The sequence below is a fragment of the Hoplias malabaricus genome, chromosome 12 (genome assembly GCF_029633855.1).
Source record: "Hoplias malabaricus isolate fHopMal1 chromosome 12, fHopMal1.hap1, whole genome shotgun sequence".
In the NCBI taxonomy this organism is placed as follows: domain Eukaryota; kingdom Metazoa; phylum Chordata; class Actinopteri; order Characiformes; family Erythrinidae; genus Hoplias; species Hoplias malabaricus.
The window spans coordinates 13,527,837-13,555,652 of record NC_089811.1 but is presented as its reverse complement, the minus strand read 5'-3'; the positions used below and the strand labels follow the sequence as shown (position 1 = coordinate 13,555,652).

The 27,816-nt window shown below is 38.5% G+C and overlaps 1 protein-coding gene across 4 annotated transcripts in view; it reads right to left on the bottom strand.

Moving 5' to 3' along the window:
• dnah7 (dynein, axonemal, heavy chain 7) overlaps positions 1 to 27,816 on the bottom strand; it is a 144,498-nt gene that overhangs the window by 15,234 nt on the left and 101,448 nt on the right. For all 4 annotated transcript variants that reach the window (XM_066685892.1, XM_066685893.1, XM_066685894.1 and 1 more), the window contains 14 exons: positions 24,709 to 24,863; positions 22,313 to 22,503; positions 15,073 to 15,206; positions 14,099 to 14,434; positions 10,847 to 10,973; positions 10,100 to 10,294; positions 9,812 to 9,904; positions 9,380 to 9,556; positions 7,350 to 7,511; positions 6,362 to 6,562; positions 5,689 to 5,850; positions 3,790 to 3,975; positions 2,525 to 2,662; positions 1,722 to 1,952 (listed from right to left, as the gene is read on the bottom strand). In XM_066685892.1, coding sequence (XP_066541989.1) covers positions 1,722 to 1,952; positions 2,525 to 2,662; positions 3,790 to 3,975; positions 5,689 to 5,850; positions 6,362 to 6,562; positions 7,350 to 7,511; positions 9,380 to 9,556; positions 9,812 to 9,904; positions 10,100 to 10,294; positions 10,847 to 10,973; positions 14,099 to 14,434; positions 15,073 to 15,206; positions 22,313 to 22,503; positions 24,709 to 24,863 — 2,488 coding nt within the window. The remainder of the gene's footprint in view (positions 1 to 1,721; positions 1,953 to 2,524; positions 2,663 to 3,789; positions 3,976 to 5,688; positions 5,851 to 6,361; positions 6,563 to 7,349; positions 7,512 to 9,379; positions 9,557 to 9,811; positions 9,905 to 10,099; positions 10,295 to 10,846; positions 10,974 to 14,098; positions 14,435 to 15,072; positions 15,207 to 22,312; positions 22,504 to 24,708; positions 24,864 to 27,816) is intronic.

The following is a 27,816-nucleotide window of genomic DNA, read 5'->3' as shown; positions in this document are numbered from 1 at the left end:
TAATAGTACCTAGCATGACACCTTAAAAAAGTTCTACCTTTCAGTCCTCTCATCCAGCCAAAGTTCTATCAAGCCCACATAACAGATCTCATATAGTGAGGCCCTCTGCAAACAGCCGCAGAGATTAAAGAATGATACCTGGAGCTAACAAGCTCATAAGAGATGACTGAAGTAGAGGAGAGGGGAAAAAGAGAAAGGATGCAAAAAAAAAAAAAAAAAAAATAGGAGAGCTTGGAGATCACGAAATGAGGTGGAAAAAAGAGAAGCGCCCCAGGGCAAGAGCCAAGATGGGAGACGTAGAAGATTAAGGGATTATATTAAGGTTAGATTATGGGATTAGAGTCCACAGTGTGTAAATGAAAGCCAGTGTCTGTGATCAGACCATGGCGGGTATTGCGGCTCACTCATCAAGAGAGAGGAGGAGTGCATTTGCTGGGATTGGAGTTGTCAGTCAAGCAGCAGGGGAACTTTTTTTAAGGCAGAAGGAAGCCCAGCAGGAGTGCAACAGCTACAGAAGAAACAAGAAATAGGTCTTCAGTTGTTGCAAATTCAGCCTCTAGCTTGAAAGATTTAAATTGTTGCCATCCAGTAGTACTTAGTATGGAGATTGAAAGGTAACAGCATTAAATTAATTAAATAATAATGCTAAATTTACCTTGCACTATATGTACACTGAAATCAACACAGGCTCGTTCTCACTTTTGCGGCAATGGTCTCTGCTCTTCTCAGGAAGCTTAACACTCGATATTGGAACTTTTACTGATAAACATTACTAATAAACATAAGTGAGGTGAGGTGCTGTTGTTGAAAGGCTAGTTCTGTATCACAAATACCACTGTAGCACAATCCCAGTGGTAGTGGACTGTGCTCTATCAATCTAAATAATGCACTTCCACTGCTCCACTGCCTACATTTGTTACAGCCATGGTACAGCTGCTCCACGACATCCCATTCTACAAAGAATGCATTTTTATTGAGATTGTACAAAGTGTTTATGGTCAACTGAACATAATTTCAACAAAGAGTACACCTTAAAGTAGTTGGAGACACTCACCAGAAAGAGTATCTAATAATTTTATGCATTTTTTAAAATTATTTTTGTTTGATCTTAATAATTACTGCCTGTTCAAAAACATTCTTGAAGATAGAAGCAGATATATAGATATGTGCATGTCGGGGAACCAAAAACAAGCTGGAAGTACAGTTATTGGAGCCTTACTCTAAAACCTTTGACACAAATTAAAACATATTTTCCAGTTCTAAATTATATTTTTGAAAAGTGACTCTGGCTTTTAGTTTTGGGTTTACAGTTCTCTCTACATTCAGCGATAGGGAGCTTCGTCTAGAATAGCAGAAAAAAGCACATTGCCAGGGTCATTGCCAAGATGGCCTCTATGTGAACCGACTTTTTCTACAAGGACTTTGGTTTAACACAAGGAAAGTAATTCAGACACTCTGTTAGTGTATTTCAAATTACCTTTGTGCATTAACTGATTTCAGCAAAGGAGAAAGCGCATTTCATGCCCACTGCTCTGACTGACCACATGCCAACCATGTGAGAGCTGGTATTCATACAGAGCTTTCATTATGTCACAGCTGGTTGCTTTAATATAAGCTCAAAACTAATATCCCTGTATGTTTGTCTGACCTCAATATCCTCATCCTCCAAATCAGTGACCAATTGGAAACATTTTGTTTTTAACAAATGTGGTTTCTCTGACCTTGATGGCCTTCTGGATGTTGATGCACGAGTCTCGGATGGTCCGCAGCAGCTTGTTGAATCGGCCCATCTCTTGCACCAGCACTGTGTTCATGCTCTGGTTGTAGCTGGTGGGGTACTTGCGCATGGCTGCCTCTGTATCAAAGTCGCGCGGCAGTTTGCTCAAAATGTCTGCAGCAACCTCATAAACCATGTCATCTGAAGATTTTGCATCACCTCCAGATGTGCGAGACTGGCAGGAAGACATTGAGAAAGTAGATTGGATTTTCAAGTCAACGAGTAGTGCATGTTGCTCCTAGGTAACAGGTTTTAAAGTCATACAGACTTCATAGTTAGTGACACTTTTATAGCTACTGAGAGTTATTGGCACATTCCTGGTTGAATTTACAGGGTCAGTACACATTGACCCAATTACATACAACAGTAGTTGTCTTATTGACTGACACACCAGGACTTCATTTTGATTCTAGGAAATCTCAGTAGGTTTTTTTCCCGAAGTTCTAGGAATTCCCAGTGTTTTTAAAACTCATCCTAGTACATGCCCATGCTTTCTTTGAAAACTGATCTTTCTGGCAATCTCAAGTTTTTACTTACTCCTCAGAGACCTTCCACATACTGTTAGCTCTCTTTAGAGGCAAAAAAGGACAAAGTAATATAAAATAAATATACCCAAGCTGCTGTTTGGATTGGATGGACTAAATCTACTCTACTCATGTCTACTTCCTGCTGACTGTATTGTTCTCCCTTGATTTAGGTGCCTAAGCCTTCATCAGACTTTTCTACTGATTAGTTAGGAAATCAAACCTGGGTGAGCAGGATGCTGTCAAACAAGAGCTGTGTCTCCACCTGGTCTTTTGTGATGTCAGCATTGGCATTCATGCCGAAGATTTCTGGTGATGGGTACAGAGGGAGCGACTTGGTGTACTCAATGTAACTGTTGTGCTACAAAAATAAGAGCGAGAAAAAAAAGCTGAAACATTTCTTGATGCGATGGCACGGGTCCAGAAAGCACAGGCACTAAATAACAGCGCACACTTAAAACACGCAACCCCTGAGATTGCTGACATTTATAATAATGACTATGCAAATGAACACTCATGAATAAAAGATTCTGCAAGAAAATGGCAAATAAAATTGAGTGTAGATTATACATGCGCCCGCAAATAAATTAGATGGTGGCAGTGGCGGCTTCCCACTGTGCTTAGTTATTGAACTTAGAGCTCATTATGATTTTCTGAAGTTTCTGTGGGGGAAAAAAAGCAGGCAAGTAAATCACAAATGAAACATTTTACCCATTATAGGTGAGTTACATCTCTTCGATGTTTCAAGTAAATATGTTGTAATAAGTAGTTCAAATGAAGAAAGATTACACAATTATGCAGAAATGTAAATGCAAAAACTGAATGTTTTAGTGCAGTGTTTAAAATTCATGGCGGTGTTTGTATGAAGGGGATCAGCAAAAATAGAGGACTGGTTCAAGTAAACAAACCACTCTTAAATCCAGCCTGTTATTAAGTGTGCACAAGATGACAACAGAGAAACACTCTATGTACGTACAAAGACAGTTACACACTTGAGAAATCTCCACAGAAAAGCACTGACACACTGGAGCAGCTACACATGAGTCTAAGGTCACAGTGCCTAATGCAAAGTGTAGTCTAGATGTGTATAAAGCACCCCAGCTTTGGTCTGTGTTTTCTGGTGTGATGTAGCTCCATACAATAATCTGTTAGAGTTGGAACTGTGTTTGTGATCCCTACTTAATCATCCAACATCCTACCGTACTAATATTTAAGGTTTCATGCAGTAAAATCTTGACTCAAATGTTCTAACATCTAATTTAAAGCCTTCCTAGAACAGCTGAGGTTTTTTCTACCATTTCCTGCTGCAAATGGAGTATTCTTACACTTCATTTCAGAAAAAGCACTGAGTGGATGTTTACAAACTATTGTGTATATATATATATATATATATATATATATATATATATATATATATATATATGTGTGTGTGTGTATGTATGTATGTGTGTGTGTGTGTTTTGTGCAGGGTGTTTGTGTGTATCTTACATCTCCTTCAGGTGGTGAGTAGTAAATACCACTGGGGTCAAACTTGTACTCAGGGTCTGTGATGATGCTGGGTAAGTAGAAAATTGAAAGGATGGTGCGAAGGGTCCGACGGTCCCAGTCATCTGTCACTCTGCCTCCATAATTACACTCCCCTGTCATATACCGAAGAGCATCAAAGGGCACCTCCTGCAGTTTTATAATGCCTCACAGTTACACAGTAATATGCAAAAGTCAGTTCAGATTATTTGAATTTTTGTGCCCATTAAATATCTCGTACACACACACACACACACACACACTTCTACACATCTTATTTCTATACTCACTCCCCATTCATTTAAATCCACAGTAGTGCCTTGCAGTTTTACAATTAGAATGTAATCCATCTGTTGCTCTGCATACTGCACATATTTTGTTTACTTTTTAAACACTTATTTTTCACTCTCCCAAAGTTCAGTTTTACAAACATGTTGCATATTCTGCTTCCCATTATCTAAGCAATTCCAAACACATTCAGTAATGTTGAGTTCTTGGTTCTACTGTGGTTAGCCCATTTTTCTAATTAAGGTTTTATTCAATTACTAGATTTCTTTTTTTATTTGTCTTTTTCTTTTTTTTCTGGTAATTTCTTCTTGACAGGATTAGCATTTTTTTTAGATCTGATCTAAGATTTTCTTAAAGATGATGGTGAAATTTGGTGGTCTTACTGATCAGATCTGTTAAAGGTACAGTTGGTTCCAAATGTTTTAACAAATCTAATTTCAAATTTCCAGATGATGTTGGAATTGTGATAAAAGAGGAATAATACGTATTTTCAGTGTTCATTGTACGTTTTACTCCACAATGGCTTGTGTTTTAGATTGAAAACTTGTTCTATAACTTTTCAAAAAGTGTCACGTTATTACCTACTCTGTGTCCAAGATTAGCTAGAAATTTTAAACTTATTTAATTAATCAATCTATTAATTTACTGTGCGATTAATAATTCAGAAATTCTAGCCAAGTCCCATAGCAGGTTGTGAAGCAGTACAGTTGTCTTCTCTGGACTGAGTAAGCTTCATTCAATATGTTTGTGATGAGTTGGACAACATCGGTACCTGTCCTCAATAATGGGGATTATGGGGTGGAATGCTATTATATCTTCACCGCAATGTTCGAAAATTGTAAAATTGTAGTGTAAAGCACTGGAGAAGAGTAGAAGTTGTTATTGGGGCAGAGACAACCTATTAATACCTTTCAGAAGAAATGTAGAAATTTTGGATGAACAGGTGTCCACAAATGTAATCTATGTTGACAAAGTGCTACAGAAAAGTGTTTACAGTCTAAACATTCAGATGCATAGTGCTGTCCCAACTGACTAGTAAAATAAACAACTCACCCAAGGGTAGAGTATTGTACACCAAAGGCGCTTTTCATTATGCATGCCAGTGGTAGGTGTCAGCTGGTTCAGTATACTCGGAGTAAAATGGTAGTGGGGGTTGGGATGGGGGGGCGCAGGTTTTGATATGCATGGTCCCAGGTATGGTGGGACCGTGACATTTCCTGCTGAAATTTCCCTTGCTAATGCCACGGAGCGATCAGCGCTCTGCGAAGGAAATGTCAGTGCAGTTTCTTGATCAGTTTATGTAGAGGGTGCTTGTTTTGAAAGGGAGAGCGAGAGGAGCGTGGAGTGAGCCTCTGAAGTTTGGAAAATGTCAGGGGGTTGTTTTTTCCTCTCCTTGTGGAAGGGCTTATGAAAGGAGTGGTGGTGCGCGTGGAAATGAAGTTGGCGACATAGAGAGGTAGCGTTAAGAGCATGTGTAATAGAGTGGCTCAACAACCGAAGGTGAGAGCTGGCTGATGTATGTATGAAAGGAGGAGCAGAAGGGGATTGGGTGTTTGAAAGTGCATGTGTCCTCACTTCATACTGGTCCAGGAACATGTGTAGCTGCTGGACAGATATGCGCAGGTCAGTCTCATTGAATTCGTAGGGAATGTTCCAGCCCAGGGGTCCGAACTTCCTTCTCTCTTGAGTCAGAGCGTGGAAGAAACATAGACCGTAGAGCAGCTTCTTAAAGGCAGCCTAAAATTAAAGGTGCAGTGAGTAACTTTCTTTAATGATTCTTTTTTCATGATACTGACACCTAAGTCTATGGAGCATTAACTCGATCTGTCAGGGACTATGATGCAATTATATTTTTAATCTCATGTACACTGAATTTTATAATAATATATATAATATAATTACAAATAATAAATAATCACTTTGAAAAGTGATTCAAATTGCCCCTTTAAAAAATAGATATTAAACCTTTTTTTGCTGCCTTTGATTATTTTGAATATAATTTTCAGCTAATATTTAACATTCAAAATAAGTAGACAAAAATACGTGTGATTTTTCTGATTAGATAAAACAGCTATTATCTAGGATTTTTAGTTGGTTCTTAGACACGTGTTCATCTTCATCACCATTATTAATTAAAATCACACATTTAAAAATCATTTATTCAGAAGACCTTTCTCTGATGGTACGCTTTAGGTCATGACTAAAAATACCATAACTGCCAACTGACTGCTGCTGGAGTTACACTCACAGGTTTGGAGCTGCTGTTGAAGAACTCGGGGTCAGAGATAGGGTCCATGTAGAGGGAGCCAATTATGTTGGAACGCAGCCCTTTGGGGGCCTCGTTAGTCATCTTGACTCCATTCTGTAGGACGGCCACGGGAAAGTTGGGCGAGGGATAACTGGTCAACCACAGACGGAAGTCTGGATGCGTTGTGTCTGGGTTTAACTCCTGAATACAATTAAAGATTAGTGCATGATGTAAAAGGGTTTGTAAGTTAGGAATGTAAACATTTTCAAACAAATTAAATGTAAATTTGAATTTACTCAGCTTTGTTAAAGGTTGCTCAATCACTTGTGTTTCAGTGGCTTATTAGAATTTCTTTAAAAAGCCGATGTATTTTGGGGCAGTTCTAGTTTCTGACAGTTCTACTTCTACTCAAGCTGTGTTTAGGAAAATACATATGTCAGACATTAATGTGGCCAAGTAAAAATAATTGTGCTTTAGTATGGATTTATGCCTGTTACGTAGTGATCACATTGCGAGGTTTTGGACCAAAATTTAAAATTACAGAATATTATTGATCACAAAGCCACATCTGCCAACATGGAGCATGTAATGTTATATGATCAAAGACCAACCGTTTAACTCATGATCAAAGAATTATTTAATAATTTGCAGTTTGTATCTGCAAAAGCATTATCTTATTATCATATTATCAGATATATTCAGTCTAAATCACCCCTCAGGCTACTCTACCAATCTCTAAATGTAGTACACATTTACACATTCTTGTTTGTTTGTTATGATAGCATAGACAGCCTGACAAATGCTTTGTTTTCATAAAAATGCTCTGTATGTCCCTATCATTGCTAAAACTTTATAAATCCAATAGCTACTCAAAACAACTTATGCAAAAAGTTCCTAGAATTTTATGTTTCTTTATGTTAATATATTGGTTCTGCTCAGTGCACTAGCACATTTTTTAGCTCCAACTGGTCTCAGTCTCCAGCTGTACCTCGCACACTCGTTCAAGGGTGGCCATCCAGGATGTGGCCAGATGGCAGTTCTGTAGGACCACCCAGGTGCCTTCCTTTACGCCTGTCTCAATCATGCTCATGGCAATGGGGCCCTGGCCTTGTCCCAAGGACAGTGAGGTCAGCTTGTTGCCAGAGAAGCCCTGGTATTATTACAGAAGAGAGATTTTTAAATACGCCATCACATAAATAAGGCAGCATGAGATGAAATTAAAACAAAATTAGCACACTCTGGTTCCTCAAACAACACCTCACACAATCCCGAGTGCCAGCTGGCTTGAAATGTGTGTGCATATATATGTATAAATTTAAAAGCAGATCTCTGGTGGTGTAGCTGCTTGTTTAAATGCATTCTTTGGGGTGATGATCTTGGTTGAGCAGATACCAGGAGTATGTAAAATTTTGGTGAAGGAGGAATAATAGACTGGGAAGTTTGTCATGATTTGGACTACTTAGTTCTAGTTAAAGGTAATGTTAAAGTCTCCCCCAAGTCATTGAATAAAAGTTATAAAAATCATCTCTCTTAAACCGAATGATGTATTCAGAAGCTATTTCCCAAGGAAAACATCCCCTAATGCTTTAAAATGCTACTGGAAATCTATTTATTCTAAGGTATGGATACATGAATATGCAATTAGTTCCCTCCTCCACATCACTTAAACCTCTGCAGCTCAAAAGCCCTGCCCTGTAAATTGATGGGATAGGTTCCTAAGGGCTATGATGTAACTAACACTTGATGTTTGAATTTGGAACACTATAGTTTAAAAATGGAAATAAATGTTTTATAGACAATTTTAGAATTGTATTATAGTTAAAAAAGTATGTACTTGCAACAGTTTCGAGAAGTCACATTGCTTTTTCAGGATGCTTCCCACAAAGCAAAGTCCATAAAGAAATGCTTTGCCAAGTTTGAAAGAGACCAACCTGACTGGCCTGCACAGACCCCTGATCTCAACCTCATTCAAAACCTTTTGGATAGAGTGTAACATCGACTGCAAGCTGGGCCATCTTGCTCAACACCACTTCCTGACCTCATTAATGCCCTTGTGGTTGAATGGAAGTGAATCTAGTGGAAAAATCTGGTGAAAAACTTTCTGCTGTTATAGCAGCAAAGGAGAGAACAACTCTAAAATGATGCCCATGGTTTTGGAATGAGGTGCAAGGAAAATATAGGTGTGATGTTTCAGTGCCCACATCTCTTGTCATAATACATATCTTGTTAATTTCTAAGTAAAAGTACATACATTTTCTTTACATCAAACATATTTATGCACATTTTAATGTGCAATTGCTGTTCTTGTTGTGAATTTAACAAACTGTGGAGACAAAATAAATGTGGCCTATACAACTGTTAAAACACATTTTAAATTTTACATTTTTCTTAGAAAATAAGTATAAATGTATACATATGCTACTGAAATATGTATAAAATCATCATATTTAACAAACCGTATAATTTAACATACATTGCATACAATTTTATACTGATCAGACACTGTTCATTTTATCAGATGCACTGTTGTCTGTCTGTGATTCTGCATACTTTGTAAGCCCCTGTTAACCCTGGAGTGTATACACAGTGAATAAAATGAGTACATGTACAGAAATACTTAGAAGTGTCAAAATAATCTGTTTAATTATTGTGAGAATATATGAAATGAGATTTTATGTCTGTGGAAGTTTGTAATAGTTATTCATATCATGAGCATTTTAGTCCACTACACATGAGAGCTTAGACGTACTTGTCTAGTTTTGGACAGTGAAGAATTAAGGTTGCAGGTACTTAAGCCTATACGAAAGAAAAAGTAAATTAGACTAGATTTTATTTTGGCACACAAAACCCACAGAGAAGTTCATGCTGAGGTTTTAAGGTGTAAAAGTTTGTGCAACAGAAGGAAATGTAAGTGAATCAGAAGAATGAAAGATTGTATTGACACGGCAGACTCGGCTGCAACATTGGAATGGAAGTGTATATTAGGTTAAGCTATGTATATTTAATTGGAATTTGTACCTGTTCATCTCCGAACTTTAGCAGTGCTGCCATGGGGTCTGATCCTGGTGAGAGAATGAAGATGAGGGGAGCGCAGCAGTTGCTGTCCCCAAAAGCTTTCCCCAAGTTAAACGGGGGGACCTCAATAAACTGTTGGCCCAAACTGCTGGACACAAACTCTTGAACCATGGGGACAACCTGAGACAAGGAAATGTAAAGATGGAACAGATGATTACTTAAGATGTAGTTAGGCACTGTTATTTTTTGAGGTTTGGCTCAAAGGATTTATTTCAGGCCACCAGTAAGAAATAATATATAATTTTTATATACTTACTGTCATCACCTACTAGGCATGCATTTGCCTTCTGAGCTAATGAGCCAGCTTACCAAATTTTGTAATGAAATGGGCTTTACTGTAAATGCACACTTCATCATTGTTTACAAAGGCTTTACCTTGTCTGGTCTCAAGCACCGTATAACCAACATTCTCTGGAACCGTCCCAGTTTCTCCTGCCACTCTCCTGGAAAGGATGTGTGATGAGGATCCTGAGCAGTCCACACACACACACACACACACACACACACACACACACACTATTCTCAAATATGCAATAATTACACTTTCATTTTTGCAGTGAACTTTAATAAAGAAAATCATAAGGTGAGTTCAAAGTCTGTCTCTGTGAAAACGCTCCATGTGAAAGTGTTCAACAATAGATGACAATAGAAGATCAAACTCACCTTGCTGTCATACACCTCTTTCCAGCCATCTTTGAGGCGAGCCAGGTCTTTGCGCAGGCCCTTGAAACGCTCCAACTCATCCAGTCGGCAGACCTCGTCCCAGGATTTTTTGGGCAGCCAGACGCAGGGATTGGAGTGAGGGTTGTCCAAACCCACGCCTCCCGTCAGCAGGAATCGCCACTCATTCTCATCAATCTGCAAGAAAAATAATGACTAATTAAACTTTTCACATGTTAAAATGCTCCTGTGTGGAGACGTTTGGACACTCATGGTCAAATGACATCCTATTCTCCTGGAATGGTTTCTGGTTTCTAGAAATAATCCTCAAACACCACTACCTGACCCCATTTTCTTTTTTTTCTTTTATTTCTCATGGCTAAATGCTATCAAAACCTCACAGTAATGCCCCAACAGCTAGCAAATCTTTTCTAGAACAACAAAAGCCATTTCTGCATAAAATGGGAGGACAAACTGCTTAAATCCCTTGATTTAAACCTCGCCCATATTGTGTAATAAAATGTGTCTGCTAAATACAAATGATGGGATGATTTTGTGGCAAGGGAATAAGTGTTTTCTGTCAGCCTTCATTTTTTATATATGTAATATACAGCATACTTATGGATTAACTACATGTCATTAGTAGACATTGTTTTGAATCAGCCCATTTATCTATGTTGCATCACATAAAGTCTTGCCTCCATTATAGATAAATTAAAGGTGTAAAGGTGAGTGAAAGGAGTTACTCACAAGCTTGTCATGTTTGAGTAGGTTAACATTGAGGCAGAAGGAGAAGAGGAGTTTGTCTTTCTCGAAGAGTGAACGGCACACATTGACATACAGTGAATAGGTGAAGTGGTCCCTCAGAATCTGCAGTCTGGACATAGGAGATGCAAAAAACAAAAAATCCCCCACCAATATTTATTGCATTATTTAGGAACAAGTAATAAAAAATATTCCAAAAATCACCTTAAATAAATGATGCAGTCATGCTTGTGTATAACCTTTGCATCAAATAAAAAGTCTTTCCTGAGCAAGGTTTATCACTTTGCTTAAAAAAAAATTGGCACATAATCCAACTTTTTGGAGATCAGTATGATGACTTATCATTACAATCACTATACTTTGCTGGTAAAATGTATGAAAACCTGACACATTTGTATAAGTGGGTGGGCGTCTATATCTCACCCCTCCACCAGAGAGCAGCCTCCCAAACTTAATCAGGGCAATCCAAAACACCTGGTTGAGCGCCTGTTTAGCAGTTGCTTGAGAGTCGCACAGCACTCAGTCTTGAACCTTTGGGTATGCCTCATGGGTTTCCCTTCTCTTAGGTTTTCTTGCATGAGACCAAACCACTCTAGGCCTGTCCCTTGAGTTTTCTCTAAAGCGTATAGCACCTCCCCCCAAAAAAAAGAAAATAAAAAAAATGTAAAATGCGATAGGGTCTAGTTTTAGAATTATAGTCTGGAAAATAGTCTGTTGTACAACAGCCTTGTAGCTTTACTGATCCACACACTACACTGAGTGACTCAAAACATTCATGAAAGCTAGGAGTTAAGAGGACATACATCAGGAATTGTTTTTTGTTGTGTGATGTGCCATTTTTTGATTTGATGCATTGTTTACGTGTGGTGTTTTATTTTCCCCCTTCCATTCATGCATCTGGCCTTGGAGAAAAGCAAGCATCTCAGTGGCTCAGCTGGTAAACACTTGACTGAAGGTTCAAAGCACTTTCAGACAGTTGTGCTGACCGCTTAAGACAGCGCTGTGATGATAAACATGGGCACTGGGGCAGGGGAATGTCTTCATCTGTGCTCTCTTCAGCTTTTAAAGTGTAAAAGACTGAGCTCTCCCACAGCATATGGTGCAATAGCAATGCACAGGCTTGAAAGATCTTGATTCCTTTCAAGCTTAAAGGGTCCTTGTTCTGCCCTATGTGTCATGAGATGCCACACAATAATAAAAATGTTAACTCAAAAACGTATGGTATTTACTATAATTGCTGAATAAACTGCACATAACATTTATTCAGAGGTCTCATATGCAAACATTATATTGTTGCAACATTATGCCATCTGTCACTTGTTTGCATAGAACACTTTTTTTTTAAATGTTGAATTCAACAACAACACAGTTCTAGTGCATTTAAGGTATGCCAAAGTGTACAGGGTGGGCCATTTATATGGATACACCTTAATAAAATGGGAATGGTTTGTGATATTAACTTCCTGTTTGTGGCACATTAGTATATGGGAGGGGGGAAACTTTTCAAGATGGGTGGTGACCATGGCGGCCATTTTGAAGTCAGCCATTTTGGATCCAACTTTTGTTTTTTTCAATGGGAAGAGGGTCATGTGACACATCAAACTTATTGGGAATTTCACAAGAAAAACAATGGTGTGCATGTTTTTAACTTTATTCTTTCATGAGTTATTTACAAGTTTCTGAACACTTATAAAATGTGTTCAAAGTGCTGCCCATTCTGTTGGATTGTCAATGCAACCCTCTTTTCACACTGATAGCAACACAGCAGGAGAAATGCTAGCATAGGCTTCCAGTATCTGTAGTTTCAGGTGCTGGGAATAAAATTCCCATTTTATTAAGGTGTATCCATATAAATGACCCACCTTGTACATCACCAAAACATCCTTTTGAACAGAGGTGTCCATAAGAATGGTAACTCTTGGGTGAAGATCAGTGAGGTGTCTTTTTGTAGTTAGACTTTTCAGATGTTCAAGGTAAAATTTTAGCTGAGGGGAAGTCTAGCTTAGTCTCTCAGGAACATCATGGGTGCTTCAGTACAGAAGCCAGTGTCCACCACACAAATAAAAGCACCTTGATCAATATGCAATCCCAATTGAGATTGCGAAAAATATTCTTTCTATTTTGACAAAGTATCTATTTTGAGAAAGTGTCTGTTGTCTAGTAGAGGGTAGTACAGCAACAGACAGGGGTAATGGATACTATAAAGAGGACTACTTCAAATGTGGATTCACGCTTTGCATTTAGAGGAATCACACATCTTGTGATTGGAGAATATACTACAAAAAAATTTGTAGACCCAACTTTGGAGTTAGACATAGCTGAAATATTGACTTAGAATCTAGTATGGCAAAATATTCATTAGCTAGTACGTACCACACCCATATAGGCTAAAACGGGGAGATGAACTCAGATATATTTTTGGGCAGAAGTTCAGGGTGGCTTCAGAATGCATATAAAGCCAAATTTCCCCCACTCACTCCCCTTTGGATAGATAAATACAAAAAAACAGGAGGCGGGAGCAAGTTTGTCTGACGTTGAAATGACGCAAGTTCGCAGTGTATATATAGAGCTGAGTTTGGGCATGGCCCTACTCCGAAAATTGTTATTACATAACTTCATTAGTATCTCAATATTAAGATGGTATCTCAAAATAATCTGTTTATTTTGTGTAAAACTACTACTAAAAAAAGACTGTGCTTTTTAAAAATATTTTTCTCTAATAAACATCCTGAAGTACTATTTGTCTCACCTTATTGAGAACACACTTTGTGTTAGCCCCAAAAAGACATTTGTTCATGGACATATGATTCCCTCCTCACATTAGAATTCTTCCAAACGTTTTGTTTATTAAACTATGGCCAAATATTGTTCACACCTTTCCTATATTAGAACCATTCATTTTTGCAGAAATAATTGGCTGGGAGTTTGCCTACCTTTTATGCTGCAGTACCAATTTCTACTCTTCTGATAAGTCTTTGGGCTACATGTCAGATGTTTTTGTAAAGTATTCTTTCTAATCACATATTAGTGAAATCATTAAATTAGATTATTTCACTAATATTATTAGTGAAATCAATAAATTAAAATTAGGTAAATGTATAACCCTGTAACCTACAACTGGCATTGAGCATGATGACATTGGACTTGTTCATCCTGAAGGTCACATTTTGTTTCACTCTTTTCAATACAAATTATACATGCTTGCAACTTGCAAATTATACGGAATACAGCTTCTACCTCTGAACAAGGACATCGCTCTTGTCCGAGTTGTCGATAGAGAGGATGAAGAGGTTGATGAACCAGGATAGCGAGTACTGGTACATGGGTTCAATGTTGGCCAGGTCTGCGATGGAGAAAAACAGGATGGCAGAATGGACAGCAATTGGAGTGTAGCCCATACGAGTCTCGTCGATCTTCTGCTCAGTCACTTCGGCTACCGCCTGCTTCTCTGAAATCTCATTGGCCAGCACTTTGGATGAAGAGAGGATCTGAACGGCCGTCTCATCCTCCAGAATGTTTCCTTTGGATGAGGAGAGCACTTCTAGGATCTTGTCCTCAATCTCCTGCAGCTGTCTGCAGGACAAAGGAGAAATGTTTTTGCTGCTACAATTCATTGAAATACTACAGAATGTTTTTCAAAATATTGTTATTTTACAGCAAAAGTCTGTACTTCCAAAAAATAACTTTACAAGGGGAGCCTTCTAAGTAACAGTACTGACTCTCCAAATACCAGACTGGGGCTCAATCAAGCTTGTAATGCTATACCAGTGAAATTCTTTGTTTATGACTCCTTACATTACTCTACATCTCCCCTTTGTCTTTAACATGATTAAAAATTGTTATTCTGGATGAGGGCGTCTTCCAAATTGCTGAAGCATTGAACATAGAAGTTAGAAATGCATTCTGCTTGTAAAATATTTCTAAAAACAAACCTTAACGTAGCTTATATATTCCTACTTTACCCAGGCAGCATAGTGTTCTAATTCCAATATGCACAGAAATGAGAACTAATTTAATCTGTTACATTTTAGTGTTGGAATGATGAAGATAATCTGATTGCCATGATCAGAAACCAGTTATTGGATTTACATAGTGTAAATGTGGCCTAATGATCAGGTGAGAGCATTTATCAGAAGAATTGGTACTGAAATACTTTAGAATTTGCATCAAAAGAGAAATGTATGGAATAACCCTGGATTCAAATGATGTACCTTTTGTTCTCAGCTCCCTGCAATATGAGGGCTTGCTTTTCCTCTTCTAAGTCTGGCCTCTCTCGAGCAACGACAATACCCAGCAGTTGGTCTTGCATACCCTCAGGCGTAATCATGAAGTTCAGAAGCGTTACCTAAAGTGCAGATTAACATGGGATGTGATGTCTGAGTAAAATGTACATCTGTTAAACGATGCTTGTAATTATGTTTAAGCATATCAAATGGAAGTGAAAGTACATTTTACAAACAAAGCAGCATCTAACAGGGGCTGCCTAAATATTTGCTGTACCTCATTAAAAAAAAACACATATTTATTTCTAAAAACAAGGACAATCAAATCAGTATCAGTTAGTTCTCAGTGTTAAAGTCCTCTGGAAGGGAGAGGTGAAAAAAAAAGACATCCTTAGTGTCCTCACATCAAGAACACACCTTCAGCCATCTAAAATGGTGTATTCAACTGATTCATTGAAGCTGAAGAGGTTCAGTGAAGCCCAGGAAATCAAAAGAACAAGGTGCTTGACTGTCATCTTTTGTCAAGAGGAATCTTGAGTGATTGCCTTCTTTCAATAATGTTCTGTCATTATTTGAAAGTTGCTTTTAATTTATCACTTGGGCAAATCAAACCCAAGTTGCTATTATGGTGCTGATTTGGAATGACACATGATGGATTAAGTCAAGCATGACAGTCAGACATTCTTCATATTGGAGGAGCTGAAATACATGACAAATGGACACTGAGAAACTGGTTTGTTCATTTGCTGAGACTATGATCATCTGACGAAGTAGGAAAACAAATGATATAACAAAGAACTTGATATACTTCAATGGGAACTATAACACTACTGTGCAAAAGTAAGGAACCACACTTTCATTTTATTGTCAATACAATGGTAAATACAGTTACATGTTTTCAAAATGTCAAAAAAAAAAAAAAGTATTTTAATAATTTCCTCAGGTTATTTTAAACTGGATATTTAAAAAACAGGTGGTGTCGTTTTTTTATTATCGTTTTACGGGCTTTTTTGTATAAATATTAAACAATGGGCTCCCTATCTGGAATATTCAGTATCTCACAGTTGGTTTCAATAGATCTTTGCAACAGTATGTTGCCAGCATATGATCCAACCAGTTGGAAAATATCTGGCTGCAGAATGTGGTCCTCCATAGCAATCACAACTCTAAGTTATCTATATATATGTTGTTATAAAATCTGCCCAATAACCCCCCTGCCCCCCCACCACCACCGTGTATGTAATACATTACAGATTTAAAAGTAAATTAAATTGTAATTCAGCTGAATGACATTTTACAAGCTATACAGAGTTAAATAATACATATACATATTACAATCTAAACACATTACACCATGCACCTTGTGTGACATTATTAGGCTAATACAGTTATGTCTTCGATTTCACCCAGATGGGGCCCTGTTGATCTGCCAAGAGAATACATATTCCAAATGCTGTGGTGACCAGTCAAGATATAATATGGAACACAAAATCAGCAAACTTGGTGAACCAATATTCATCCTAAGTTAAATTAGTGCCACAGACAGCATGGCAGGATTGTTATGCATCATATATATTTTATCTTTTTACCCATATGTGCTTACCTAGCTAATGGTTTTGTGTGTGTGTGTGTGTGTGTGTGTGTTGCAAGTAAAATTTCTCATACGAGTCAAAAGTCCAAAATGACACACCTGCATTGATGTAGGGAACCCGAGTTCCCATTTGGCCAATCACAAGTGCCTTTCTATGTGCCCATACTACAACATTCAGGGAATACTGCAAGGAGGTGGGCTCAGCAGAGGCCTAATACCTCAGAATCCTTCAGATGAATTCATGTTATGATTGGCAGAGAAAAATATTACAAATTGAATATGAATGTGTTTCATAATTTTTAAGTCATCACTCTAATGCATTGTTTGTAATTTGAATTGGGCCACTGTACATTGCCAAACTGTAGATTGCAATTGTAGTGTAACCTATGTTGCTTACCTCCCTGGTGTAGACTTGGAACAGGACCGCAAGACTTAATGCTCCATTTAAGGTTAAGCTAAAGTAGCTGTTAAGAACCTGTGACTTGGGCCCCTGGGCACATGCCAATCAACTCTCAGTGCTGTACTGTATATTCAGAGCAGTTTTGGATTTTCCATCCCAGTTTTCTCTTGTTCTGTCATCAGAGATATAAGTAGGGTAAGTTCTGATTTGCACACTGCTGCATATATCTGAGAATGGCATCATTTCTTTTCAGTCTGGCATGTGAATATTATGAATACTGACAGAGAAGTACTTCAAGTAGCATTTCATAAGATTTCCACTGCCTGACATGAGAGTCAAAAACACAGGAATGAATTTCTGAGTGCATCTGATGTTATAAAGGCTTCTTATCCTCGATAGATGATAGTGATGAAGATGATGGAGACAGTTTGCTGTGTGAAATATCTCTACTTCACCTGCACATCTGTTTGTTGGGGAGAAACTGATTTATCAGGGTTGCATGCACATACTCATACACTCCTCTCTCCCTTACACACACACAAACACACACACTCGCACCTGTCCCCTGCAGCTGTGCATCAGCAGCTCTACCATGAACATTTAACAATTAGGCAAAATAGATCAATATGATCTGCCTTGTTGCTCCATTACAAATATATTAGAGAAATATAATGCATAAGCTGGGCTTAATCTTGAATACTGCATATACTAAATAAAGCCTTGTAGAACTATATAGTGTTTTATGACTGCTGAATGGACCTCAACAAGATCTCTGCCATTTGTTAAATCCTTGCCCATTTTAACAAGTTTACAATGTTTAATGACACTTTATTAAAAACACTGAATTGTGCACCAGCAAGTTAGAGACTGCAACCCAGCTGTTAAATGTGTTAGTTATTGCCTACATTTTCATGGGTCAGTATCTGACCACAGGTCAACGCTAGAATGACTATTTTTGGGAATTTATCAGTGAAGGCATAAGATCCGTCGAGTCGGCTCAAAACAAACACATTTAACCCTTTGTGGCATTCATTTAATCATTAATAGATTTTAAAAATCCATTGGTTAGTTTTACACAGTATAAATGGACATGCAAATTGAAACCCCTTAGTCAGCCTTATATCTCTGGATGTGGCACAAATTTGCAATATTGTTGAATCCAAAGGGCAGATTTGGCTGATTCAGAAATATTTGAACTATAATTATAATTAAAATCTCAGATATAATCAGTCAGGTGTGTTCATAGACCCCAGAGAGTAGACCATTTTATACTGCCTTAAAGGAATACAATATAAGAATTGGCTTTTTTATTCTCCTGAGCACCCCCTAACTGTTGCTGAGTGTAATTAACGGTTACAGTACTGTTGTGAAATCAAGTCTCACAAAGATCTTTCTCTCTCTCTCTTGCTCGCTCACTCCCGTAAATACGAACAGCTTTTGCACACGCTCTCCCTGTCTCTCTCTCACAGACAAACACACACCTCTCTCTCATCGAGTGATTTTTTACAAAAGTAGTGAACAGTTCTTGGGGCTCCAGTTGATGTTGAGCTGGGGGAATGTGTGTAATTGAATAAAATAATGTTGACGACATGATAAAACCCACATATCGCTCATAATACACCCTGGACCATGTTACTAAAACCATAAAGTGTAACTTTGGCAGTACAGTAATCGTTATAACAATAGCAACCAATAGTAAAGAACTTGTCACCAGAATTGATGTCCAGGGCTATAAACCGAGCTAATCCGGCTACAGTAAGCAGTTGCTAACACTTACCCTCATCAATAACACTCAAAACCAGATTATAACAATATCCTCAACAAAGCTTGGGTTCCACTGACTCAAAGTGTAACTTCAGTCATTTAATCCACATAGCAACACACAGCAAAAAAACACTTATTACCAAAATCGATGTCTGACATGAAAAAGTAAGCTAATTTGGCTAAATTTAGCAGCTGCAAACCCTGGCACACTGGTCTAAAAGACTGATTATAACACTTCTGACAACAAAAGTATCACTAAATAGCACCGCAACACATGAAAAAAAGGGCAACAAATGCTTATTGCTCCGACTTGTGTCCTCATGCCCGTATAAGCTCACACTACTGTAGCTAGCGTTACCCATTTCATGCAAGAATCCTCCGCCCCGTGATTCAGAAGTTGCTTAGTGCAGTAAACCAGCAGAGTACCCGGCATAGCCACCACAGAAGCTCTATTCTCTCTATTACAGTGTCGTGGAACATTACAATCATGTAGAAGCTGTAATTTTAAGGTAGACATTCTACATAGTTTTCCTTTAGTTCCACTATATTGAACAAACATCTACAAGAGCAAAATGGAAGGAAATGATTGTAAAAGAGCTCTGCTTGCCTGGTATAAAGAAAATTAGTTTAAGGCCACATTTTAGTGCTGATATTTGTTGTACTGTAAACGCATGTATAGATTGTGAATGACACAGCCACCTCAATGTTCCACCTTACGTTCAGGAAATGAAGTTTAACTGTTGGTAACACTACAGCGGTGCGTGGGTGGCTGCGATCCCAACAGACTAGAAATGGCCTTGTAAACGAATATTGTTCTCCCAATGTGTCGAGCTGCCCAGTCTGAAAAGAGATGGGTACCCTTCACATGTTTTGGAGGCTTGTCCATCAGAACATAGGCTTTGGCCATGATTAAATTTGGGAGGAATTGTGGGTTTAACAAAGAAAAAAATCTGATCGACATCAGTCCACAAAGTGACCAGTAGGGAATAACTAGAAGCTGACATATAAATCCAGAAGGAGGCCTACAGATGGGCTACAACCTGTTATTGTACACACACACACACACACACACACATATATATATATATATATATATATATATATATACCGGGGTTGGACAATGAAACTGAAACACCTGTCATTTTAGTGTGGAAGGATTCATGGCTTAATTGGACCAGCCTGGTGGCCAATCTTCATTAATTGCACATTGCACCAGTAAAAGCATGTGAAGAAGAGTGTGAAGGTTCAGTTAACAGGGTAAGAGCACAGTTTTGCTCAAAATATTGTAATGCACACAACATTATGTGTGACATACCAGAGTTCAAAAGAGGACAAACTGTTGGTGCACATCTTGCTGGTGCATCTGTGACCAAGACAGCAAGTCTCTGTGATGTATCAAGAGCCACGGTATCCAGGGTAATGTTAGCATACCACCAAGAAGGACGAAACACATCCAACAGAATTAACTGTGGACGCAAGAGGAAGCTGTCTGAAAGGGATGTTCGGGTGCTAACCCGGATTGTATCCAAAAAACATAAAACCACGGCTGCCCAAATCACAGCAGAATTAAATGTGCACTTCAACTCTCCTGTTTCCACCAGAACTGTCCATCGGGAGCTCCACAGGGTCAATATATACGGCCGAGCTGCTATAGCCAAACCTTTGATCACTCATGCCAATTCCAAACATCGGTTTCAATGGTGCAAGGAGCACAAATCTTGGGCTGTGGACAATGTGAAACATGTATTGTTCCACCTGATGAGTCCACCTTTACTGTTTTCCCCACATCCGGGAGAGTTACGGTGTGGAGAAGCCCCAAAGAAGCATACCACCCAGACTGTTGCATGCCCAGAGTGAAGCATGGGGGTGGATCAGTGATGGTTTGGGTTGCGATATCATGGCATTCCCTTGGCCCAATACTTGTGCTAGATGGGCGCGTCACTGCCAAGAACTACCAAACCATTCTGGAGGACCATGTGCATCCAATGGTTCAAACATTGTATCCTGAAGGCCGTGCCAAGGACGACAATGCACCAATACATATATACAATACAATAAATATACAATACATATTTAAAGGGCGGCACGGTGGCGCAGCAGGTAGTGTCGCAGTCACACAGCTCCAGTAGCCAGTTCAGGTATGATATCAACTATGGATGTTAGACTCCAACTTTTGCTCTGAAAGTAATAAAGCGATAACCACAGCAAGTGTGCCCTATGGTAATCTCTGGCAGCAATCTTTTCTTTTATCTAGTGGATGGCGAGCGAGCCAAATGACAGAATCGTAGCCTTAAGTGATTTTGCAGCACTTGTGCTGCCTTTTTTGTCTCTAATTCTATGTTCTGGTTCAGAGTTGTCTGCCTTTCATCTTGAGATAAAATCATAGCTATCTGAATTTGGACAGCAGAGATGAGTAAGCACAGAAAGAGCATCAGATCTAGGAGAGTGTATTTATATGTATCTGAAAGGGAATGTGCTGTATTATACTCCACATTTCTTTTCATGTAACTGTACAGTACAGTGTCTTATTTTGCAGTAAATAAATGTATGTGTGGCTATGGGCTATACTACCCTGCAGTGTTCATAAGGGTAATGACTAAAGTTTAGGTTTTGTCATGACATCATCTTCAGGGATTAAATGATCTGTACCCTAAAGTGTGTGACAATATGCTTGTATGCATGGCTGTAGGCCAAATGTCTTTAGACCTGCCCTTCTTTCTGTTTAAATTAATGATAACAGCGCTTGTAACTGATATCTTGACATCAACGTTGCAAAAGCAGCCTTTGACAGCTGAGCCTCGTTGGAATAATATACATTTTCTCAGATGTCATAATGCCCTTTTATGTAGAAGTTTTCTAGCCTTAAGAACTTTACCCTTTTACGATGTGTTACTATGTCTTCTGAAGCTCTTTTATGGTTTCTTGAATTTTAGTTGTATTGTAATAATTTGCACAGCTGTGTTACACAGCTTGTATAGTTTGTATTACATGAGGTGGGCCCTTTAACTTGATACCAGCAGCTATTTAAAGAATGTTTTTGGTTGGGCCAGAATTCCTGTTCAAAAGGCACATACAGATGAGCTCAAATAGTTTACACGAAGAAAGATATTGCAGTTACAGATACACAGTGATATAGAATGGAATGGAATCTTTTCACAGTGTGTGCTATTGTTTCTCTACTTTGTATTAACCCTGTCTTACTACCATAGTTGCAGCCTGTTTAGTTTGTTTGGCGATTACCACCTACTCCTCCTGTTTGGTTTTCCTTCTCCCCTAAAGATGCTTTGTGATGACTTTGTTGTGAAAAGTGCTATAAAAAATTGATTGTCCACCTTTTTTTTTAAAGCTGAATTCACCAATCATAACAGGTACCTACCAAAATTCTGGACCCAGGGAATGAGTGAGTGTGTTACAAAAGCCCACAGTGACTTGGATTTGTAGATTCAGTAAAGAATCGTGTTGTGGAGACTCACCTTGACTGATGTTTCGGGTAGATAGTGTGGGTTGCGTAGCTTGGTTGTGATGTAGAAACGGAAATCTGGGGCATATTCTATGGTGGAATCTCCAAGGCGGATGCACACACTTCCACCCTGCTTAAAAGTCTGTTTCAATAGCAAAGGCTCAAGAATGGGGTCCAATTCTTCACCAATGTTTTCCAACAGCACTAAAGAACATAGCAGTATAGACAGCATATAAGGCATGCGATTATTTTTATGATATGAAATTTCAGTGATTTATAGAAATGTAACTAATTAAAACCCAAAATTTAAAACCCATTGCTGCAAGGGATAAGCACTGAACTATTTTCTTGTATGCACTTGCTTACTTGTAGAGAATACGTTGAAGGATATTTCATCATACCATACCAAGTGACTAGAATTTTTATATTTCTGAACTGCTGAAATGTTCATTCAATTTTGTAATGAGGGTTCTCAGACTGTTGCACTACTCTATCCTTCAGTGCTGGGGAAACAAACAGTTCTGGCTGATAGTCTCATCCCGTCCTGCATTTTTAATTCCAGTCACCTAAAAAACATACTCTTCTGTTTTTCTTTATCACACCCAGATAACATTTTCAACTCCTATTTTCTGTAATCGTTCCTATAGACCTACATTTTGACACTGTTCCAATTGGGGAAAAAAAACAGCAGCCTGTGACTGAAGTTCTTTCCATCCATACCTCAGAACATATTTCAATGTCTACTTAAAAGTTCTGCATTAAACTAAAGTTTAAATATGACATTAATTTTGTCATGTTCTGTGTCTTCATTCATTGAAATGGTGTGCATATTTTTTTCTTTTTCTCTAGCTGGCTTGCTAGTTCTCCTCTCGCCTAATTCCCCCATGCCAAATCACGCTCAAGGTGTACAAAGAACCCACTAACGTACCCATACACTCAAGCAAATAAGTGACAAAATGCAGCATGATTCATAACAACAACTATTTACTCAAAGGGCGAATAGTCAGGCTCATGCTGTTGAGGTGGGAACTGGGGACTGTGAATCATCTTCAGGGCTAAAAACTTGGAGGTGGGAGCTGCTGGGGGGGGGGGGGGGGGGGGATTCAAAGGGAAAGCTGGCCGTCCGTCTTCTGTCTGACTCTGTTTCTCAGGGACATGGCTGACAGGCAGGAGAGGAGTGTGTCTACGCTTTCGTTTGTGTATTAGGTTTTCCTGCCCCAGAGGAGAGGATGTGCAAAATTAGTCAGCGGATAGCGCTCGCGGTGTGGAAATCTGGAAAACGAAGCGTTCCATGTCGCCCTGAGGAGAGAGAGAGGCGCGAGCCAACGCCGCTCGACAGGTATTCTGTCGCTTTGGCTCCTGCTTTGATCTCCGTTTTGGGTTTGTGGGTGAAGGGAGACCCCTGGAGAGGGGGTGTGGTATTGCACCTGGGGCAGACAGATTTGTTTACTTGCCTTCTTAGAATAAATGAAAAAATTGCCAGGTTAACTCTTCAAAAGCCTCAGACTGTGAGAGTAAAACAAAGAACAATCCACTTGAGAGGATAACAAAGGAAGTTAATAGGGGCAATGTGTGCTTTTAATATAAACAAGCTGCAGGCTTGCTTTGTCAAATTCCTACAGTTTTGTTTCCCTTTAGTGTCTGAAATTTGACTTTTATGTTTTGAACTGAAGCCATAATCCTTATGTAGCTAAAAACAATAAACTACCATGTTAACAATATAGGCATTGCTTGCATACGGTGCTTATTATCACATACCGTTTTTAAAAACATTTATTTAGTTACACTTTTTTTTCTCAACACCCAAGGCTGCTTTTACAATCAACACTGCTCTGAGAATCATTCCACACGTGCTACAAGAGACAGACAAATGTGCACAACGTATTCTGTGATGGAGGACTGCATCAGGCACTAGAGGCTTCACCCAGTTCTCATACACTCTCATTCACTCACACCAGGACAGTTTTTAGAGTAGCCAAGTCACCCAACCTCCATGTTTTTGGACTGGGGGAGGAAATCAAAACCCCATTGGAGACCCACGCAGACACTGGGAGAACATGGAAACGTCACCAGATGGGTCTAGAGCCATGCATTCTCCATACGCGCAAGCCGTATTAGACTGCTTTTAAAGATTCTAAAGAAAAAATTATATCCCAAAATATGCTAATTTTATTGCATACATGTTTATAAACAATAGCACATGGTGTAGTTACAATTAGAAATAGTTAGGTTTATAGCCTGATTTATGTGAGTTGGCATAGAAGAGGCTGCTTTCAGCTCGTGAACATGCATGCTCAAGGAGAAGAGCATAGACATCAAGTGCTTGCTGAGATGAGGTAACATTTTAACCAAAGTGAGCATCAGTACCATCTACATATTAATGAACTATACAAATATGCAGTGAATCACCTGGTGTGCCAAATTGAATGCAGTTCTCCAGGGTTCTTACGAAGTCTGTGTCACTCAGCTTGATGATGTGGAGACTGTTGACCTTCTCCATGTTCTTCACCCACTTGTTAGCCTGGCCTTGTGGGTCAATCATCAGTGGCCAACGCCTTGCATTGCTGTAGAGTGGGAATGTTTTAAAGAGAAACTGAGAATATCTGAAGAACAATATATATTTACAGTACCAGCCAAAGGATTGGAAACAATGTCATTTTCAGCAGACAAGAAAATCTTACTTCATGCCTAATGGCTCCTCATTTAGTTGAGTGACAACCCCAGAACTTAGTCAGTCAAAGTGTAATTTTAAAGCCACAAGGTTTAGACATTCTTCCAACATTTTGTCTGAAATTTATGGTTTAAATAGTTACTACAGTCAATGGGATGAATTAACAGCCTTTATAGTAAATGCTGAAAAATATGGTCTTGGAATTTGTCTGAGTTCAAAGAAAGGAGTATTGATGAGGTTTGATGATTATTCTGGGTCACAAACCCTCCAGCCCACCTCAAAGATAGACTGGATTAATGTTCTCTTAAGTCAGAAAAGGTAGTTCTACTGCTCTCTGCTTTATGCAAATGCAAAGCTGCTGCAACCCTAAACCTGCTATGAGCATTATGACCCAAAGCTGAGTTATCTATGTATAAGCTGTATACAAATTATGAATATGTAGTGCCTGTTAATTAAATGTTTTGATGTCTTTTAGTTATTCTAGAGTGTGGGATATTGTGGAAAATATAGTGAAAACACAAAATGAGCACTCTTTGTTTTCTTCTACATAATGTTTAGAGCTCTGTCTCACTTCTACAGACAAATATGAGATTTTTAATATTGAGTCTACTATGGAGACACAAACACAAGAATGTTATTACATGGTTCTTGATAATAATGCTTTGCGGTAGCACTTTTCCATTTGAGCAAAACATACTTCTAAAGAACTTTTCCTCACCAGAAATGTAATTAACTTTTCAATACAACACTCACCAGAATAGCATTAGCAAGCATCATCATAGAGACTTCTAAAGTAGCTGTATATTGTTTTCTAAAAACATCTACCGCCAACTACTCTACTAAAAAAAAAATACTGTACAGAGTCAAGGTTGGTGTGCCAGATTACATCAACTGTTTCCAATAACTGCTTTATCTCTGTAAAAACAGTTGCTATAAAACAGCATCTGAAACACACACAGACCTGGGGAAAAAGGGTGTAGTCATTGTAGGTACTGAACTGGAGTGGAAAGTAGTTGCAATCCAATTCCTGTCAAGATAAACTGTGTGTATCCAAGCGAAGGTAGTTTCCCCAGAGTACCCTAGCTGTCACAATAACTACTTTATCCATCAGACCAAAGAGTGATTCTGGCATGCAAACTGAATGATCAGACAGCATGTACAGTATTGTGCCAAACTATTTTTTGTGGTTTTCATTCCACACCAAATGCAGGTAATTAACTCCTCATCATAAGAACAGAAGTCAGTATTTAGTGAGGCCACTCTTGGCCTTTCTGACAGCTTTCATCCATTTTGAGGAACATGTTTTATGTTTCCAAAGAAATCAACAGGGATGTTAATTTATACCTTAAGTTCATCTTGGATGCAAATTTTGCTTCTTCAATTAGTGATGCTGAAGTATGGATTCTAACCTTAACTCTGAGCCTCTTAATCCACTGCTATGAGAACACCAACAACTCCTCTCTTGCATTTTTCTTCTTTTTATTTATCCATTTTCTATTCTAAAGGGCTTTTGACTTGTCTTCTCACAGGGAAAGGATGGACACACATGTGGGTGATTATTTTGCAAAAGTGGAAATTGCTGTATTTCAGATGAAATAACTGTTTATATAAAGATCGTATTATTGGTGGTCTATCATGTCTTTCATGGATGTTAGGAGTCCATTTTGTCAGCATCTTTTAATTACTTTCTTTTCTGTGATTTACTTGACTTTCCGCTTGTTTGTGTGTGGATTATCTTATCACCCAAGTAATTTTGGATTATAAATGAATGACTTACAAGTGAAGGAATATCCGTCTTGTGTACAGTGCCTCATTTTTAATCTTACAACAAAAGTATAGAGCAAGAAGCTACTAGGCAGAATGTAAGGTTGTTATTTACATAACTAACTTATTAGTCAGCTTAGTCCTGACTTCTACAGCAGTATTAGTACTTATTTACACACTTTTTCTCCACCAATATACAGGGTGAGTTATATACAAGTTATATACAAGTCGCAGGACACATTTTTATTTGAATACCGCAGCAGGAAATGGGTGAGGGGGCAGTTTTTTAGGCTATGTCCGGAATATGGCTGCCATATTGCCAAGTTTTTTTTTCCAATGGGAAGGTAGTCATATAGCATATCAAAGAAATAAAAGGGTGTCCTGCGATTTTTGGCTCACTCTGTATTAACCATACACTTTATAAGACATCTACACTCACTGACTGACAACTTTGTGCTTTATCTGCAGTTTACATTAGACCTTAGCCCAACTTTCATGAAAGACTCATCAGCTGCTCTCTACCATGTTCGTTATTAAGCAATGTTTGACCACAGGGTCAAATGTTCATAGGTGGTACTGCTGGTAGTGTTGCTTCCACGCAGTTCAAGGGTCTCTGGTTCCTTGGTCAGTGAGGAATTTATGTTTGCGTGGATTTCATCCCACAATACAAAAACACATGTTGCTAGATTGATTGTGTGTGTGTATATGGAATAATGAAATATAAAATGTGTGATCTTTGGAATCCAGATTGTGGCTCTAAAGACATAAAGTTTAGTAAGTTTCTCTAAAGTTCACCTTTTCAAACCCCTTTTAAATGGCTTGTTTACATTTGATTGAGTTAAATGCAATGTCTGTGATTCTGGAGAAGTTTGGTTCTCTTTGTTTGTATATGTTTAGAGGTTCCATGTCTTTGACACACAACGAGTGTCCGAATTTAGTCAGTTTTTTTTAATAATTAATTAATATATTTATTGTACACATTTATTGACACTAGGGCTTTGTAAACACATCGGATCAGTTTCCAGTGCCCAAATAGGAGTGCTAGCAACTGGTGAGGAAACACTGTTTTGTTTTTTTTTTCT